The sequence below is a fragment of the Lepidochelys olivacea genome, assembly GCF_965140295.1.
Source record: "Lepidochelys olivacea isolate rLepOli2 genome assembly, chromosome: 10".
In the NCBI taxonomy this organism is placed as follows: Eukaryota; Metazoa; Chordata; order Testudines; family Cheloniidae; genus Lepidochelys; species Lepidochelys olivacea.
This window is the reverse complement of record NC_140420.1, coordinates 79,892,843-79,912,180: the sequence shown is the minus strand read 5'-3', so window position 1 is coordinate 79,912,180 and position 19,338 is coordinate 79,892,843. Positions and strand designations below refer to the sequence as shown.

General features: G+C 40.8%; 1 protein-coding gene across 3 annotated transcripts in view; it reads right to left on the bottom strand.

Annotated features, from left to right (window-relative positions):
• Positions 1 to 275: 275 nt before the first annotated feature.
• The window catches only part of MAP2K1 (mitogen-activated protein kinase kinase 1), a 66,176-nt gene continuing 47,113 nt past the window's right edge, over positions 276 to 19,338 (bottom strand). For 2 of the 3 annotated variants that reach the window (XM_084640614.1, XM_084640613.1), the window contains exons 6-11: positions 12,164 to 12,288; positions 7,846 to 8,053; positions 7,466 to 7,530; positions 4,570 to 4,631; positions 3,373 to 3,418; positions 277 to 1,169 (exon numbers count right to left, since the gene is read on the bottom strand). In XM_084640614.1, the coding sequence (XP_084496740.1) occupies positions 1,056 to 1,169; positions 3,373 to 3,418; positions 4,570 to 4,631; positions 7,466 to 7,530; positions 7,846 to 8,053; positions 12,164 to 12,288 (620 nt within the window). In that variant the 3' untranslated portion in view covers positions 277 to 1,055. Of the gene's footprint in view, positions 1,170 to 3,372; positions 3,419 to 4,569; positions 4,632 to 7,465; positions 7,531 to 7,845; positions 8,054 to 12,163; positions 12,289 to 19,338 lie in introns of all 3 variants that reach the window. The other variant, XM_084640612.1, reaches the window with a different exon arrangement.

Genomic DNA, 19,338 nt, shown 5'->3' with positions numbered 1-19,338 from the left:
TTATGTATGTTGAAAGATGAGGATTTGATTCCAGTTCACTTCAACAGGAGACAGTGAAAAGGCCTATGTGGGCTTATGGTAATCGGAATGGGGTTTATGTAACACAATAGTATCAAACAGGTGCTTATTTCCTGAACATATTTAAACAGCTATTTCATTTTATTTGTGCACATGCTCTGCAGCAAAGAGCTGTCAGTTAAATTCCAATTACTCCCAACTTATATTGAAGAATTTAAAAATACCCATCCTCTAAAGAAGTTACTTGATAATATATTTATTAGTATAAGATTAAACTGGTAGCCATCTGAAAGAAAAGTAATTAAAAGGATTTTCATACATTTTAGACACTATACACACAGTTGTCATAAGTCTTCTTTAGTTGGGTTAAAAGGAAGCAAGTCTGATGCACTTTTAGCTCTTGAGTCTATAGGACATTTAAAAAAAATACCAATTAAAGGAGACACATACTACTAAACAATCCCACGTATGACAATACATTTAAAAATAAATATAGAAATATAAACAGTCTAAAAGTAGTTATGATGCCCTGTGTTTCATGGCAATAGAGGACTCTTGCCCGTTTAACTGGGAAGAGTTCTCTGCACAAAAGCATTATGACTAACTTTGAGATGCACAGTTTGATAACAGCACAAGCATGCTTGACAAATATTGTTTAGGAGGATCTCTAACAACCTTGTGTGAGACTAGATAAGCATGACTGAAGTACCACCAACTTACAAGGAATCCTGATAGAGCTCAAACAATCTGGGACTAAGTACCCCCAGTGAGATTTCCATTACAAAAAATATCCAAATTCACTTAATCAGCAAGCACTATAATTTCAACATCTCACACATTTTGGTCAGTTAAAGTAATCCAATACAACACCAATTAATTTAGGACAAAAATTTAAAACAATCAGGATTTGGCACATGCTAGAACAGACTTCCTTCCTTAAGAGGTGAAATACATATTTGAACAAATACAAGCTTGAGAAATGAGACCAAAATAGCATTGTTTTAACAGATGTACAGTACAAGATTTGCTCTCAATATTCAGATTCCAGCAGCATGCGTGGGTGTACTAGGCTGGTTGAGGCCTGTAGTCGAACAAAGCCATCCTGCAAAATCCACTTCCTCAGCTTCAGATCTCTTAATGAAAACATGAATCTATAATAAAGAGACGGAAGGAAAGAGAATGAGCTAAACAACAAGATAATGGGACACAGATTAAAACAATTAAACATTAATTATTAACATGGAAATAAAACTTTAAAAAAGTCTAATTTACTTTCACCATTCATGTTGTTTCTTTTTATTTTGTATTGCACTCAACATGATCTGATTAGTTAATTTCATTTTTCAGGCTTTATATGCTAGTATAATGAAGCAATATGTGTTGCAAAACATTCTCGAGGAACTCCCAACTGTCATGCACCATAAATATGGTGTCTGATTACAAAGACAATCACCTTAGTGTGCAGTAAGTTAGAGTCACAATTATCCAAGATAGGTAAAGTCATACAATGCACTCAGTATTATGCCTTCATACATTGCTACATTTCCACTACATTAAGTGATGGAAATTATTTGGTTACCTCTTCAGATCCATGATTTACATTGAGGGTTGGGAGAGAGGAAGTCTCAATTCATCTTCCCTTTCTGCTGCAGACTGAGGCCCTGATCTTGCAAGTTACTTTGCATGAAGTGAATGGAATCTGCCCATGCAGAGTGACTTGCAGGACTAGGGACCGAGTGCTGCAAATTCCCTATATCCTTTGATGTTAGCTCTTCTAAAAATACTGATCGTAGAAAAGGGAAGCTGTATGTTCCCCCAAAACAGTCCAAGATGTTCCAAACAGATGATAAGCCACAATAAAGGAACATGGACTTACTGTCTCTTCCTCTGAAGATAACCAATATATTTTAGGTTTCAGAGTAGCGGCCGTGTTAGTCTGTATTCGCAAAAAGAACAGGAGGACTTGTGGCACCTTAGAGACTACCCAATTTATTTGAGCATAAGCTTTTGTGAGCTACAGCTCACTTCATCAGATGCATTCAGTGGAAAATACAGTGGGGAGATTTATATACATAGAGAACATGAAACAATGGGTGTTACCATACACACTGTAACCAGAGTGATCACTTAAGGTGAGCTATTGGGGGGGGGGGGGGAACACGACGACCTTTTGTAGTGATAATGAAGGTGGGCCATTTCCAGCAGTTGACAAGATTGGAAATGGCCCACCTTGATTATCACTACAAAAGGTTCCCCCCCCCCCCCGACCCTTGCTGGTAATACCTCCCCTTAAGTGATCACTCTCCTTACAGTTTCAGAGTAACAGCCCTGTTAGTCTATTCGCAAAAGGAAAAGGAGGACTTGTGGCACCTTAGAGACTAACCAATTTATCTGAGCATGAGCTTTCGTGAGCTGTAGCTCAGGAAAGCTTATGCTCAAATAAATTGGTTAGTCTCTAAGGTGCCACAAGTACTCCTTTTCTTTCTCCTTACAGTGTGTATGGTAACACCCATTGATTCATGTTCTCTATGTGTATAATTCTCCCCACTGTATTTTTCACTGCATGCATCCGATGAAGTGAGCTGCAGCTCACAAAAGCTTATGCTCAAATACATTTGTTAGTCTCTAAGGTGCCACAAGTACTCCTTTTCTTTTTGCAATATATTTTATAAATTTAATTACTAAATTAAAGCACAGAGACTGTTCTGTCTGCAGCTCATTTAAATAGTGAAAGGGAAGTTTAAGAGGTGAATAATCTGTCCTCATTGTAATTAACAAATATCAGAAAGATGTTTCTATTAAGATAGTGGTTTTAAAAAAAAAAAAAAAAGACAGAACCTATCATTACGCAAATTAAGGACCTAAAACAACTAGCTGGATCCTCAGTCCTGCTAAGGTCACAGTGAACCACTAGAATAGTGCAGTGACCTTAAAGCTGCCTTTATAGGGTAGCTGAGGATTCTTGCCATGTGGGAGAATCCTGGAATGGCCACCTTTTATGTCAACTCTTCCTGGCCCAGGGGGGCTGTTCTTGGGGCAGGAAGGAATAGAGCTGGAACCTGATGCAATCCACCAATCCCAGGCTGGCAGAATTTTCTCTAAGAGACTGTTCAAACTAACTTGTGCTAGGAGCCAGTCACAGGGTCGCAACAAGTGCTGGTCACAGGGTGCTGGTCACAGGGTCGCAACAAGTGAAAAGATGGCTTACACCAGTCTTTGCCTCCTTCTTTGCTCAGGTGAGCTGAGAATTCTACCTGGGCTCTTCTAAAGGACCAAACTGCATAGAGCTACAGTACTGGGTTATCTAATAAGGACCAGAATCTCTTAATAACTGAGCAAAGAGCTTTCACTCACCATGAGTTGCTTCAAATCTGCTCTCTCTGCTGGATTTTTTATTAAGCTGAAAAAAAAAACACATAACATGGTAATAAAAAATGTCAAAGGTATTGAGTAATTTTCTCTTGTAAAAGACAGGCTTTACCAGCAGGTTGTACTGATCAATTTTTCAGTGTCCTAGATAAGTTTTTCTTACCGCACCCTTAAGCATTATAGTGGTGCAATTCCCACTGATTATACATTTAAGGGTCTAAGCAATTACCTTTTTTTAGGTATTCATAAATGGGTAGTAAAATTATCTCAAGGCTGTAACTTCATATATGAAATTATCCCAGGCGTTGTGCTTTATGTGTTTCTTGTGGGGGGCAGGAATACATGACAGGAACCCAGCTGGCAAGGATTCCTATGATTTGTGTGTTAAACTGAATTTTCAGTGTGCAAAATATGGATGTTTCCAGGCCTGAAAATCCCTTCCCCAAACATCATCCTTCTGACTGAGGAGGAGCAAGAGCAACTCCTTTTGAGCCTCCCAGCTGGAAGGGGCTGCTGGCTGGCACTGTGTGTTTTGTCAATGTCCCCTACTCCCCTTGGGAGCTGAAAATGCTGCAGCTCCGGTTAGTCAAGACGCCTCAGCCCCAGGAACCAAGAAATAAGATTCCGGGTTTGTTAAATATAAGGTAAAAATTAAACAATTTTTCAGGCATAAAATTTCCATAGGAATTGAATCCACATAGAAAACACCCTGTTCACTACAAGTTTGATTATTGAAGTGGCCACAAATTTTGGATAACTGGGGAAAGTTCTAGTGTAAATCATCACTGTGGGGAGACAGGACCAAGTACTAAAAGTGTGGATGATTCAGTACCTGATTCTGCAACCGTACCTACTGGGTATAAGTGCTTCCTAACCTGCACACCTTCAATAGAATTACTTATGGCTGTAAGCACTACACCCAGCAGTAAGAATTTACAGGATCAGGCCCCAAGTTTGTACTGTATTCCCTTTTGCAGGTAACATTACATAAAGACCACTGAGTCCTGACTATGTGAAAACATTTGTTCACAGCTCCACAAAGTAGCAACGTTCACATCTGGAGAAACTACTAATCTCTTTGCTTTGGGATCCTTTTGAAGCAAATACATTTTCTGACTAAAAGCAAAACTAATGTTCCAAATATGGTCCCCTTGAAGCTTAACCACCTCATAAAACACTCACCATTTGTTCACAAAATCTTGAAATTCAGGGCTGAAAACGCCACTGGGCAATTTTGGAGGAGGCTGGAAATGAAATCAATGGTAGATTAAAGCAAAAGGAATGAGTGATGCTCTCACATCTCAAGGGGTTGATTATTTTTGTGTTATAAGTCTGTATATAGCTTGTTGGGCCCAGTGGTGTAACAGCAACACTATCCATGCTATCCTTCAGGGCTGAGGCGTTGGAACAAGGACAAGATGACTCTTGCTTTCAGACCAGTGGAGATTAGATACACTGACATGTGATTTCAGAGAGGAAACCTATCCTACTACACTTCACAATCAACACTGGCCAGTTTTTGGAATGGCATTAGCAATAGCTGAACTATAGGTGCTCAGGTGACAGCTAGCCTAAGGGAAAACGTTACCATATTGTGTATTATACAAACTGCAAGTTGCACCCGCTTACACTAGGATTCTTCCCTCACACTTCCTACTGTTGCCACAGCTGGTACAGCTCCGCTGATGGCAGCCAAAGGAGGAGCGCTCAGATAGATAAGATGCTGCCATTTTAAGTTCTGTGTTTTCTAACCCTGCCTAGGATGAGTCCATGTGACACATTTAACCAGAGGCTTCCTGAGTCTCTTGCTAGGGTAGGGCTTACTCCCAGCTGTCCCTAATGATAGGCAGTGATTCAATGCCACAGTCCAATCTTAACTTATTGAGCATCTTTATTAAAAGAAGAAAGCACTCCCATCTGCATTACTAAACAGAAGGAAGAGTCTGTTTTTAAAAAGTTACAAATTAACACTGTAATGTTGCATGTTAGCTATATGCTCCTCACCGCAGTTCCCTTCTCTGGAAATTTTAGCTGCCGATGATGGACCCAGATGCTGCTAAGCACCATGCCCAGTTCACATTAAATTTTTCTATGTATAGCTGCCAACAATGAGGGCTTCAAACAGCCTTACAGCAAGTATGTACTGTATAATTCGATTTGTATACATTGCCATCATCTAGTGGTGGTGGGGGGAGAGGCCATTTACATATCTTTATTTGCATAATATTTGTAGCCTAATTTAAATATCCTGCCACAGAGAATGTGTCGTCAGGTTCTGAATTAAAAATCATTAGTTAAAATCGAAGCATTTTGGTAAGACAAGAGTTATTTTATGTAAAGGTGAGTAGACACTGCCTTTTCCTCCATGTTGTTAACTACTGGATTAGAGTTAAATCTACACACTTAAACTAGTGAGTAATTTAATGCACATGAGTAGCCCTATTGAACTCAATGGGCCTACTCTTATGCACACAGTTACTCATGTGTGTAAGTGTTTGCACAGTCAGGGCCTTAATGTATTAAGAAAGCCAAAACCAGCTGTATTTCAAGAATGAAAACATATACTTAGTGTTTCCATGGAAATGCATGTGCAATCACATTTACTATAGAATGAGAAGTGTTTGCAAGGGACATGGACTTGGCAGCAAGTCAGATTTTGAAACTTTTATATTTATATATATTTATTGCTCATGGATTACACACATGAATCATCAGTAAATGCTTATAAAAGACAGAAGCCATTTTATACGTGAGGATGATGAAAATGCAAGTGTGTACACACACACACATTTTCATTTGTATCCATAATAATGCCTCTCTCTGTCCCAGTGTCTGAAGATTCAGTGCAGCTAGGAATAAGAGCTTAAGCGAAATATCAGCCTTTATGTTTTAACATCTTCATTTTCAGTCCAAAGTGTAAGATTCCGCAACGATACCCACTGTTAAATCTGCTCGACTGACCCAAGGAGAGGTATTGTAAAGCTCTCTGAAATAAGAGCATGAGAGGAGTTCTGTCTTTTAGAAACAGATGCAGTAGCACAGTGGTTCTCAAACTTTTGTACTGGTGACCCCTTTCACAGAGCAAGCCTCTGAGTCCGACCCCCCTTAAATATATAAAAGTGTTTTTAATTTGTACCACCACTATAAATGCTGGAGGCAAAGCAGGGTTTGGGGTGGAGGCTGACAGCTCGTGACCCCCCCATGTAATAACCTCGTGACGCCCTGAGGGGTCCTGAACCCCAGTTTGAGAACCCCTGCAGTAGCGTAACAGTAACCCAGGTAAAATCTAGTACTCAAGGAGAACCAAACATCAATGCTGACCGGTAATTATGAGTGTCCTAGCAATGCCTATACATGAATCACCGGTAATCATATTTAATTTATTTGACTTTAGTAGTTAGTAGTTTGTTGATCCCTTGGTACTGGGATTTCTCTTGTTCTTTATGGCAGGTCAGCCCTTGCCAGCACATAGAAGAAGATGCAATAAAGACAAGCACTGGAATTATGTGAATTTAGCTGTAGTTGGGGAATTCAGTGAAAATCTTGGTAACAAGTTTTAACAGGCATTTTTGTCCTAAAACACAAAACCACACTTCAAAACTGACACAATATTAGATTGTAACTAAACTCTATTTAGAGATACAACAACTATACCAGTAAAACAAAGACAGGGATAGTTAAGCAGGCACTTGATATTACTCTCTGCCACCCTCTCTAACCACGTGTCATTGGAAAGCCACAGACCTATTTAAAGGCTGATCTTCGGTTGCAATAGATTACGCCAAATGTATCCCATGTGTAACTTCTAGAGCCCTGCAAATCCATGGGTATCAGCTTTATATCTGTGGATATCCGCAGACCATTTTTGCAGATTGTGATCAGGTGGAGCTCTAGTAACTTCATTCAAGCCAGTGCATTTGCACCAGGGATGAGTTTGGTCCACTGTGTTTTTAAAGAGAGCTAAGAGGCTTGTTTTACAATATACACTAAAAAAAACAAAACCCCCTTCAATATGGACCCCAAAATCTTGAATTAACAGTTTAAAAGGGAGTTCTGATAGATGTAAACAGCTGTTTACCTCATTGACGATGTAGTCCAGAAGTTCAAAGATTGCCATTGGAGGCCTGCTGTCTGGTCCATAGGCTACAAATGGATGAAATATATTAAAAAATAAACCAGACTATTTGTAAAATAAGGTAGAAATACATTCAGTCTGACAATACTACAGTTTTGCTCTTTCAAACACATTGACCCATTGGGGAAGGGTACAAGCACAGGTCTGCTTGACAAAGGCAGCAAAGTTCTAATAGCTTTTTGCTGGGAGCTCCATGAAGCTGGAAGGGAACAGTGTGAATCTGGCTTTCCCTCTTATTCCCCGTCCCACCGCACCTTTGGGCTATGTATTCCTCCCATCAAACCCATCCAACTTTCACATGCTACACTGCATCAGGCACTTACAGCTCATTGGTCGGCCAGGTGTTCTTTGCCTGGGTGAAGTCTCAGAAACTGGAGAGTCTCCCTCTACAGGGCAGCCAAACATCAGCTCCAGCTCCTTGGAATCAGGAGGGGGAATTGGGTATCTGCCAATGGCCATTTCTACCAGTGACAATCCCATACTCCAGATGTCTGACTGCACTGAATAATGAGTACCTTGGAGTCTTTCCGGCTACAAAAAAAGAAAAAAGGCAAAACACTGTAAGAGGTAAGAAAATCACACACTGCAATAACCTGGAAAGAGTGATGGATAAAATAAACAAACACTTGAGCATATGAATATGACTTTTTAAAAAATCGTTATGGCAGTCAGGGACTCCATAATTGACTTTTTTAAAGTGTATGGAATCTGAACTCCCATCAGTTCCTTAAACCTCAGGTACTTTGATCTTTAACAATTAAAGACCATCATTACAATTTAATCACAATTTTAAAATAAATATTGAATCATTAACCGTCAGTAGCACAAGTCAGATACCCAAATCAGTTAAATTTATACAAATGTACCTTTAATGAAGTGTTTAAAACATTTTGTTAATGGTAATTTACTACTTTTTGCAACAGAAAATACTAGTGTTTGAGCTAGTATCTTAGTATTGCAACAGAATTCATTACTGGAACTCACATGTAAACTGAAAAATAAGAAAATAAAAGTTATTTTGGGACAAGAAAGAAAGAAAGAGAGAGAGAGAAAGAAAGAGAGAGAGAGAGAGAAAGAGAGAGAAAGAAAAAAGAAAAAGAAAGAAAGAAAGACTTTAAAGATTTTCTAAATGTCACAAGGCAAGCCTGTCTTTTAACGAGGTTCAAGGTCCAGCCTCTACCTACGTCAGATTTCTGTCCAGAAGACAGACATTCTGAAACGGACAGCTCTCCAGGCCTGACGAAGAGCTCTGTGTAAGCTCAAAAAGCTTGTCTCTATCACCAACAGAAATTGGTCCAATAAAAGATATTACCTCTCCTGCCTTTGCTCTCGAGGGCACATGGAAACTGTAGACTGTGCAGTAGTGCATTTTGCGAAAGCCTTAAATTCCACTTGGGTTTCCATTGCACTGTTGCACAGCTCACGGTTCCCATACCATGAGAATTATAGTCCCAGAATGCCTCTGCTCTGGGCAGAAACTAGGCACAGAACAGAAGCTGGATCCCAAACCCTGTAAAAGGCCAACTTTCCTGTGATGCAATGAAACTGGGGCTCCAACACATTGGTGTGTATCTATTCACTGTATTTCAAAGGAATAATATGCCAACTGCAGGCTGTATAGCATGATTCAGGAGAGGTGAAATGTTTACCACAGCTCCTGTAGTTCCTTGAATAGGCAAACAGTTAGCATTTGCTCATGAGTATTAAAATACCTTTTAAAAATATTTGTTCTTAACAAAAAGAACAATTTCAATGACTCAACTAAGTACTTTTAAATAAAAGGAAATACTTATCAATGTGGAGAATGTACTTATTACGCAACAATAAACGCCAATTTCAGATGTTTCTTTTTCAAAATACTTATTTTACTTCTGAAGAAAACATTTAAATTATTTAAAAGGTTTTTCAAAAGTGAGAGTCCGTGCTATTCAAACATATGTTCAGCTTGTAAAAGTAGTGTGTGTAAGTTTCCTGGAGTGCTTTATTGACAAGTATAAAAACAAAGTAAGAAAATATTTCAAATAGTTTCCATGTGGGATGGGCACATACAAAACCATTCAAATGTGGAAATGTAACGTTATTGGGATTGTGTTCTGCTTAGAAAAGATTAGAACACAGAAAGGACAAAGAGAAAAAAAATCTCATGTAAAGATTAAAAATGCAGTATACATGGTGTACACACTCATGCCAACCTATCCTTTCAGCAAGTGGGAAGTATGTAGGTAGGAGCATCTCTAACAGATGGCACATCATAAGCTACAAATATGGTTTTGTTTTTTTAAATTGAATCGCACATTGGGGAAATGAAACATGTATTTCAGGTACAGTCACACTCTAACTAGTCCAGCCATTCCAACAAAAAAATCACTTGAAAAGGTTCTCAAGATGTCCATGAAAACAGTGTATAAAGTGAAAAACACAGACTGAAATATACAGTCAGTTACTGCACTTGCTTTATTAGTATTGTGTGGCCAAAAACACAACAACAACAAAAACAGTGGTAAAGACTGAAAACACACTCCCTCTTGTAGTTCTAGCATATAAAATAGTCCACATGGTTCCCATATATGTTTTTCTTTGAGAAGGCTCAATACAAAACTTCATTTTGCCCTTCCCCCCGCCCCCCTTTATTGAGCCTCAAGTTCTCCCGAAGATCAAAGACTCTAATGAACACATTTAGGCATTCATACCTTGAAAACTGAGTTTTACAGTCTGATATTCCTATAGGATGTCAGAGTGGTCTATAGCCATTAAACCCTTCAACCAATGACAACTGTGAACCACTATAACAAGTGTAATTGGTGTTTTATCAATCACATACTATTTCTGCAAGTTCATACTTAGACCTTCTCCAATGTCCCACCTGAGTTGGAGCCAAAGCCCTTTTAGAATAACTACCAGATTTTGGGCAGCAAGGAAGCCACCCCAAAAGGGGATAAATTCTACAGTTTGCAAGAGTATTAGATGAAAAACAAAAGTGAATGAATGAGAAGTAGAAGGCAGCATGGAAGTAGCCATGAAAATGACCTATATGGCAGTAAGTGCATCAGAACAGTGTATAGTGGACAGGAGACAGAAAATAGCTCCAAGCTAATCTCACTGTATTGAGACATCAAAATCAGATGTTGCCTGCAAAATTATCATGGTCCAGCAAAGCGTTTTCGCCGTAGTTTGAAAAACAGCGCTAAGAGAGACACTGAGCAATATCAGTAATTGCCTGCAAAAGAATGAACTTCAAACACTACTGCAGAGAACAAACAGATTCACCACCATGATTTGATCTTTGAAATACAATGCCATGGGACCGACCTAGACCTTCAACCTGTGGAAGTGACGTGTCACTGGAAACTGAAGCTATGCGACACTTTGTTCCTGATCAGAAGAAAAATAAAAACAAGAACACCAGAGTCAGGGGCAAAAAACGAGGAGCTGTGACAATGTTTTGCTGTTTAACAGAACCCACAAAGCTCAAGTTTGCAACGTAAATTGCTGGTTCACTCCTAATCTGACACCCACCTCAGATGACAAATGGAGAAGATAGTGTCCTGAAAAGTAGGATCCATTCTGAGTAGAATGAGCAGTATACCTTTTCCCCCCCTTTGTTTTTAGGTCCAGGCTCAATTTCATAGCTACAGAAGAAACTCTCAGGTTTCAGAGTAGCAGCCGTGTTAGTCTGTATCCGCAAAAAAAAAAAAAAGAGTACTTGTGGCACCTGAGAGACGAACAAATTGATTTGAGCATAAGCTTTCGTGCATCCGATGAAGTGAGCTGTAGCTCACGAAAGCTTATGCTCAAATCAATTTGTTCGTCTCTAAGGTGGTTTCGTGAGCTACAGCTCACTTCATCGGATGCATCTGATGAAGTGAGCTGTAGCTCACGAAAGCTTATGCTCAAATCAATTTGTTCTTTGTTCGTCTCTAAGGTGCCACAAGTACTCCTTTCTTTTTTTAGAAGAAATTCTGAAAGCCCTAGCTTTATGAGTTAATAGAATCTGCATTAAATTGAAAAGTACCGTCATACATTAGAGAGAAAGGGAACCACAATTCATGTTCGTGCTGGTTGCCACATGATACACAGTGCTTCTTTAAATAGCACTTTATTCCTGAATACTAGTTTTCAAAAGAGAACACCCACTAAAGTAGTCTCACACTAGCCACTAAGCCTGGTCTACATTAACCTTTTCCCCCTAAAGTTTCCCTCTGTTGCTATAACTGGTTTAACTCACCCTGTGATAGCAATGGTAGAAGCGCTTGTGTAGACAGCATCTTGCCTAGGCTCGCAATTGTAGCAACAGTGAGAAATTTTGGGGGCTGGGATAGGGACAAAGACTTGTGTAAGGAGAACAAGCTCTGCACACTTTTTTGGAAATGCATGCACACAAAACCCAAAAGCATTAGCTCATTGGCTTTTGCAATGCAGTTGCATCAGCATCTCTTTTACAATGTTAGAAGACTCCAAGTCATCAGTCATGCACTGCAACAAATCCACTTTTGAACTTTGATGCGACACTTGAATACTTCAGTGAGGCAGTGAGTAATAATTGTAAATTACTGTAATGATGGCAGCAGTGGTTTCTTGTCTGATCACCGAAAACTATAACACAATGCATAGTAAACTCAAAGTTAAAAGAGCTATACTTACTGACATGTAGGACCGTGTCCCCACGAACGAGTTTGCCATTGAATCTATCAGTTGTCCACTGACACCAAAATCACAAAGCTTGATTTCACCTCTAGAGTTTACCAAAATGTTAGATGGTTTAACATCTGGGGAAAAAATGAATGGATGAGATAGATAGATAGATATATAACATGGGAATATTTGACAATGAAAGTAACATGAAAGGTGGGAGTAACATTGTGCCTCCCTTTGTTCTCCTTTTAACTTCCAACCTGATTCCCTTCCTCTCCCTGGAAGGTACAAAAGGTTTATGTTTAAATCTCATTCAGAATTTCCTGTTTTTCCAATGTACGTTTTGTAGTGTCTACAACATTCTTGTAAGGACTTTCACATTCGGGTCTCAGACATGCTAATATGTACTTTCAAACTTAACTCCATTTTGATGGCTTTTTTTTTTTTTGGTGCCTAGGAATATTCAATAAAAAAATCATTAATAATCTATACATTTCAGTTTACTGGGTCATTAAATGAAATGCAACCATGTGTCCTATCATCCCAAAAGCTTATAAAAATATTTGAGTGTGTGTAAAAACACAGCAATTTCCTATCTTTAGCAAATAAACTCAGAGTAAATGGGCTATTTTAAACTGAAAACAATCCTGATACTGAAACACTGCATTAAATTAAATGTTTGTTTAGTTTGAGATCAAGTTTACCCGAGAAGGAAGAAAAACTGGCTGAGATTATACATTCAGCACTACTTCCCTAAATGGAAGCCTAATGCAGGTCTTTAGTAGCTAGGCAACTACTAACCACCTGCTTATGCATGCTAAAGCGCTGGGAGCATTTCTTTTAATCTTTTTGTTGTAGGTATAAGAAGTTTCTCAATATAACTGACTACTTACCGAGAGTCATTACCAATGAATTACAGGGTTTATAAAACAGGAAGCCACATTTGCAAAGAATGCCACCAATGAGTTTAAAAAAAACAAATAAACAAAAAGGTCATTATAAATTGGTTTGGACTGAGGGAGGAATTGAACTTTCAAAATTCCTGTTTGTGCATCTGTGACCCCAGAGCACACAGACTTCAATTCCTCCTTAGTTACTATATTCTCATCACTCAAATCAAAGCACTATTCAAGAGGTAGGTGGGGAAAGATCTGTGCTGACAAATTCTTTTCTACACATTGCATTTTTACTGAATACAAAACACTCTGTGCTGTTAGCAAGCAGACAGTACTTAGATAGCAGGTGATGAGGCCTTGGAAATACCTACAATGGATAGATTAGACACAGCCTAAAATAGCTTTCAGGAAGTTGGCTGCTTCACCACAAGCTGGGCAAACACTGTATGCACAGCACGCTTGAAGCAGAATCTTTTCTGTTTTATCCACTGCTGCTGAACCTTAGCAGCTCCCACCCCAAGCACATTTTCTTTTATATTTTAGTTCAGAATTTATATAAAACATTCTCCAGGCAGCTTGCCACACATCCCCAAAGGAGTCAGTCTGCAGTTCATGTTCGTAGCAGGGTAATCTTGGAAAGCTGATAACACAGCACTCCAAAATAGGGAGGGCTCTGTGTAAAACGTTACACTTGATTTGAAGAGAGACATACGGACCAGGAAACAGAAGTGGAGTGTAAGTGTTATTTGCTTTTTGAAATTCTTGTTGTTGGTTCTGGTTCCGAGCACCACCGCTCTAGAGCGGGTCACTTGAAGATGCCCAGGCACACTGAAGTGCTTTTTCAATGCCTTCCAGAGCTCCTTGAGCTGAGCTACAGTAGCATCAATCCAGAGTAACTACACAGAACTCAGCGCTAGCTTTAAGTCACAGCAAATCCACACCCTGACCTAATATAGGGCCACACACAGCATGGCCCCAAGATCTCAAGATGGAGGGGATGCTGCACACATGACGCTCTCCCCTCCTGCAGAGAAGAGGAACTCAGATGCCTTCACAGTACAGTCTCCCTCCCTGCTACATAGGGCCCCAAGAAGATATCTACAGGGATATATCCCCTACCTACCCCCATGGAGATCTCCTAGGAAAGATAATACACCTACTGCTTTACCATGGAGCCTTTTCTGCAACATCGATTTCCCCTTTACAGGCAGGAAGAGCTCCTGGGGGAGTCCTTGGTAGTACGACTCCCCTGGAGCCTGCTGCCAGGCAGCATGTGCAGGGGGCCTCAATGCAGGCAGAGATCCTTAGAGACCATCGTGGGCTCAGGGCCAGCCTAGCAGCAAATTCTAGGTGGGGGGAAACCCCACCTCTGCAACAGAACAACCGAGGCGATTCTACACAACAGGAGCCTCAAGGAGATTTCATAGAATCATAGAATATCAGGGTTGGAAGGGACCTCAGGAGGTCATCTAGTCCAACCCCCTGCTCAAAGCAGGACCAATCCCCAATTAAATCATCCCAGCCAGGGCTTTGTCAAGCCTGACCTTAAAAACTTCTAAGGAAGGAGATTCTACCACCTCCCTCGGTAACGCATTCCAGTGTTTCACCACCCTCCTAGTGAAAAAGTTTTTCCTACTATCCAACCTAAACCTCCCCCACTGCAACTTGAGACCATTACTCCTTGTCCTGTCCTCTTCTACCACTGAGAATAGTCTGGAACCACCTCTCAGGTAGTTGAAAGCAGCTATCAAATCCCCCCTCATTCTCCTCTTCTGCAGACTAAACAATCCCAGTTCCCTCAGCCTCTCCTCATAAGTCATGTGTTCCAGACCCCTAATCATTTTTGTTGCCCTTCGCTGGACTCTCTCCAATTTATCCACATCCTTCTTGTAGTGTGGGGCCCAAAACTGGACACAGTACTCCAGATGAGGCCTCACCAATGTCGAATAGAGGGGGACGATCACGTCCCTCGATCTGCTCGCTATGCCCCTACTTATACATCCCAAAATGCCATTGGCTTTCTTGGCAACAAGGGCACACTGCTGACTCATATCCAGCTTCTCGTCCACTGTCACCCCTAGGTCCTTTTCCGCAGAACTGCTGCCTAGCCATTCAGTCCCTAGTCTGTAGCTGTACATTGGGTTCTTCCGTCCTAAGTGCAGGACCCTGCACTTATCCTTATTGAACCTCATCAGATTTCTTTTGGCCCAATCCTCCAATTTGTCTAGGTCCCTCTGTATCCTATCCCTGCCCTCCAGCGTATCTACCACTCCTCCCAGTTTAGTATCATCCGCAAATTTGCTGAGAGTGCAATCCACACCATCCTCCAGATCATTTATGAAGATATTGAACAAAACCGGTCCCAGGTTTTGTTCCCTCCCCCTTAGCTAGGTCACTGCCTACTGACTGTAGGAGGGATCCAGCCCATGGTCTCTCTCTGCAGTAAATCTTTAAGCTTGAAATTCCACTCATTAGCAGGGTTACCATATGTCCGGGTTCCTCCCCCCGACATCGCCCCTTTTTTTGATCCTCTGCCCTCTATCCAGGTGGATTTTTCGAATAAGAGGCAGTGTCTGTGATTTTTGAGGAACAGATGTTGCAGCTGAGAAAGAGCAGTCTCTGCGCCCTGATTGGTCCCTCCCCTGCAGCCACAGCAGCTGGATCCGGCCCACCCAGACCCCGGCTCCCAGCGCTGGGGAGAGAAGAGAGCCCCACAGGGAGGTGCTGACTGATGGCTGTTGCTGCATCCCAAGTCTGCGCCAGCCACTGCCACCGTGACAGGGAGCAACACTGCCCCCCCACCTCAAGGGTGAAGCCGCAGGTACCCCTTCCAGCACCCCTGAGGTACCCCTATCCAGTACACACACACACACCCCTCCAACACCCCCCCAACTGTACCCTCCCTCCAGCTCCCCCTCTGCTCCCCCCATCCAGCAGTGTCCTCTTTTTGGGAACCTGAAACAGGATAACCCTAGTCATAAGAAAGCAGCAGCCACGGCTCAGCACTTTGGAGCCAGCAGTGAGAGGTTATAAAAACTCCTGGATACCCAAGGATTTTCAGACAAGGCTTGTTAGCCATGTTTTGGTTTTGGGACAGGTGAGGGTGGGAATGTTCATAAGACACTTTGAAGCCACAGCAGCTCCTGGAAAAATGCTGAATGCCATATTTATATTAGTTATATTTATGCACGTACCCACCGGTTTGGTATGTAATGCAGACACAGAAGAAATTTTTAAAAACCTATCGTCATCTCATTTGACAGCTCTCGCTGAGCAGCACAAACATTCCATCTTCATCTTTTCACGGCAAAAGAAACAATTAAAATGTCAGCATTCCATTGTCAGTGAACTTCTAACAGTACTTCTGGTGCTGGGGACTACCTGGAATACAGCTTGTCTCTGAAGGCTTAAACTGTGCCTTGCATGTGTTTTTCTACTGACAACTCTGATAATCACATATTGAAGCTCTTACAATAGCCCAGCAAACTCTGGACTTTGCAATAAAGCCTGCCATTCTTTGAGCATATTCATTGTCTGCTTAAAGCTTCTGATTCGAACGAGAACATGATGTTTGGAACTCCACTGCCCACCCCCCACCTCTGTAAACAGATTACTCTTGAGCAGCTTCCCTGCACCCAGTATTTTCCCAACGCAATTCGTATTGCCCAAATCGAACGAGCATGTCAAAACACCCTTCACAATGGAAAGATTTGGCTGCGACACTGAGGGAAAGGACAACCCCCTGGAGATCAGTCCCAGGCTCTGTACTATCACACAGGAGAGCTGGCCAGAGTGTGCTGCAGGAGCCATGTACTGAACCCTTGGAGAAGGTGAAAGGGCATGTCGCATGTCACTTAACATCAATCCCTCCAGACAACTGAGGAATGGCGCTGAGCATTCCCAGCCAGTCCTCTCAAGACAGAAAGATGGATATACAACATTGAAGAGAGGAGGGTGCTAAATAGAGCAATTCATAAGGAAGGCCATAAAGAACCACTGTGGTCATCGAGTCTGACTTCCTCTAGAACGCAGGCCATAGAACTTCCCTGAATTCACTCAAGTCTGAGCCAGAGCATATCTTTTAAAAATATATCCAATCTTGATTTACACATTTTCAGTGTTGAATAATCCACCATAACCATTAGTATATTGTTCTAACAGTTAATTACCCTCACTGCTAAAAATTTGCATCTTATTTCCAGTGGGGGTCTTCAGGGTTTATGGGGACGTGAAGTAACCTCCTTATAACCTCATCCTCTACACACACACAAGCATGTAAAAGAATAAAAACCCTATATGAAAGTATAGTTGATACCAATTGGAATTTTATCCTGGCTCATCTGCAGGTGCTATTTGCTATTTTTATTCATGTAGTGATGGTTTCTTGAAAAAAAACAAAAGACAAAAACAAAAAAACCCACCCAAACCAATACAATTATCATGCCATTTATCTTAATACTCTGCAACAAGGAGTTTCATGGGTTAGTCACAGTATGGAAATTTGTTTCCTTATCATTTGGAGCCTTTTTATTCTGGTAGTATGGAAGAGTATATGTACCTTTATCACACCTCTGCTTAATCCTTGCAAAAAAGAGTCCTAATCCTTTTAGCCTGGTAAGCTCTTCACATTACCTGCCTCCTCCTTTCCTCTTCTCCAGTTATCCTTGCCTTATGTCCACTTGATTTAATTCTTTCCTTCCAAAGTTTTTCCAGTTCTCCTTTCAGAGAGGAGGACCAAAACAAAACACAGCATTCCAAATGAGTTAATCTATATAAAGGGATAACATTTTCCATTCTCCTCTTAATGCACCCTAATGACTTCTTCACTGTCCATCATGATGCCTGAATAGTTTTCCTGAAAGGTCACAGCTAGTTCAGGAGCCACCTGTGTCTCTAAGGTATGTCTACACTGCCCATATTATGGCGCGGCAGCGTAGACACGCTTTACCGCCGGGGTAGAGTTCTCACAGCGATAAAAAAACTCCACCCCGAACAGCTCCCGACGATAAAGCGCTGTCTATACTGGTGCTTTTCGGCACTAAAACTTTGGTTGCTCAGAGGGGTGTTTTTTCACACCCCTGAACAACTAAAGTTTTAGCGCTGAAAGTCATGTTGTTTAGTTACCTAGTTTCACTTGGTCTCTCTGCAAGTCTTTATCATTCGCCCTGCTTTTGACTAATTAACTAATTTTGTGTCACCAACAAGTTTGCCTTTCCCCTTCATTCTCTTTCTCCAGGTCAGCACTATTATTATTATTTATCTGTGTTAAAGTAATGCCTAGAAGTCAGGGCCCCGTTGTGCTAGTTACTGTGTGATGTGTTGTGGACCAAATATACTAGCTCTGGACCTCAGGAGCACTCTACTGTTAACATCTTATGATAAAATACTCTTTTTGTGAAAAATGTAAGTGTCTATTTTTTTTTAGTGTTACCATAATGTTCCTTTGTTTTATTGCCCAGCAATGCTGCAAAGTCAGTTACAGCTGACCAACAGTAGCTGCAGTCAATTACATTAATGCAAATGCCTGTGCTATATGGCCTACAGTTTCCAAGTACTTATTGATTCCTATTAAGCAGATATACCCTAATTCCACCCAATCTCCAAAAGATATTGACGATGCAATGTGATCCAAGAAACAGTCCAGAAAAATTAAAGGACACAGGCACATAGCTTAGGCCCATAATGTTGATTCTGTATTTCACTCTACCTGAGAATAGATATTATCCTGAATGTTTTGTTTAAATAGATCAAAGAAAGAGAAAGCACGTGCCTGCAGCTCAGGGGAGGGAAGGGGAGTTGTTTTGTTTTCCAGCACTGCAGGGAAGGTTTAAAACAACCAGCACTATGTGAAGTTCATGACAACCCAAATGTGAAACTGACTAAACTGTCTTGCCCAAGCAGAATTAAATACAAAGCTGCAAAAACTGTGACAAGAATATTTGATTTATAAAACACATTCTGTATTAATAAATGTTATTAGTAGAGCTGAGCCAGAACAAAAACTTGAATCTGAACATCTATGGGTTTCAGAGAAGGGATCAGAGTAACAGCCGTGTTAGTCTGTATTCGCAAAAAGAAAAGGAGTACTTGTGGCACCTTAGAGACTAACCAATTTATTTGAGCATCTCCCTTTCAGAGAAGGGAGAGTGCGTGTGAAGGAGCAAAGGAATTTGATTAAAATCTTTACATCCAAACTTTCCTCTTATGTTTTTTCTCTTGGTTCGGATCCAAACCTGAAGGGGTCTATTTTCTGGACCAACTATGAATGGGTGACAAACCACAACAACT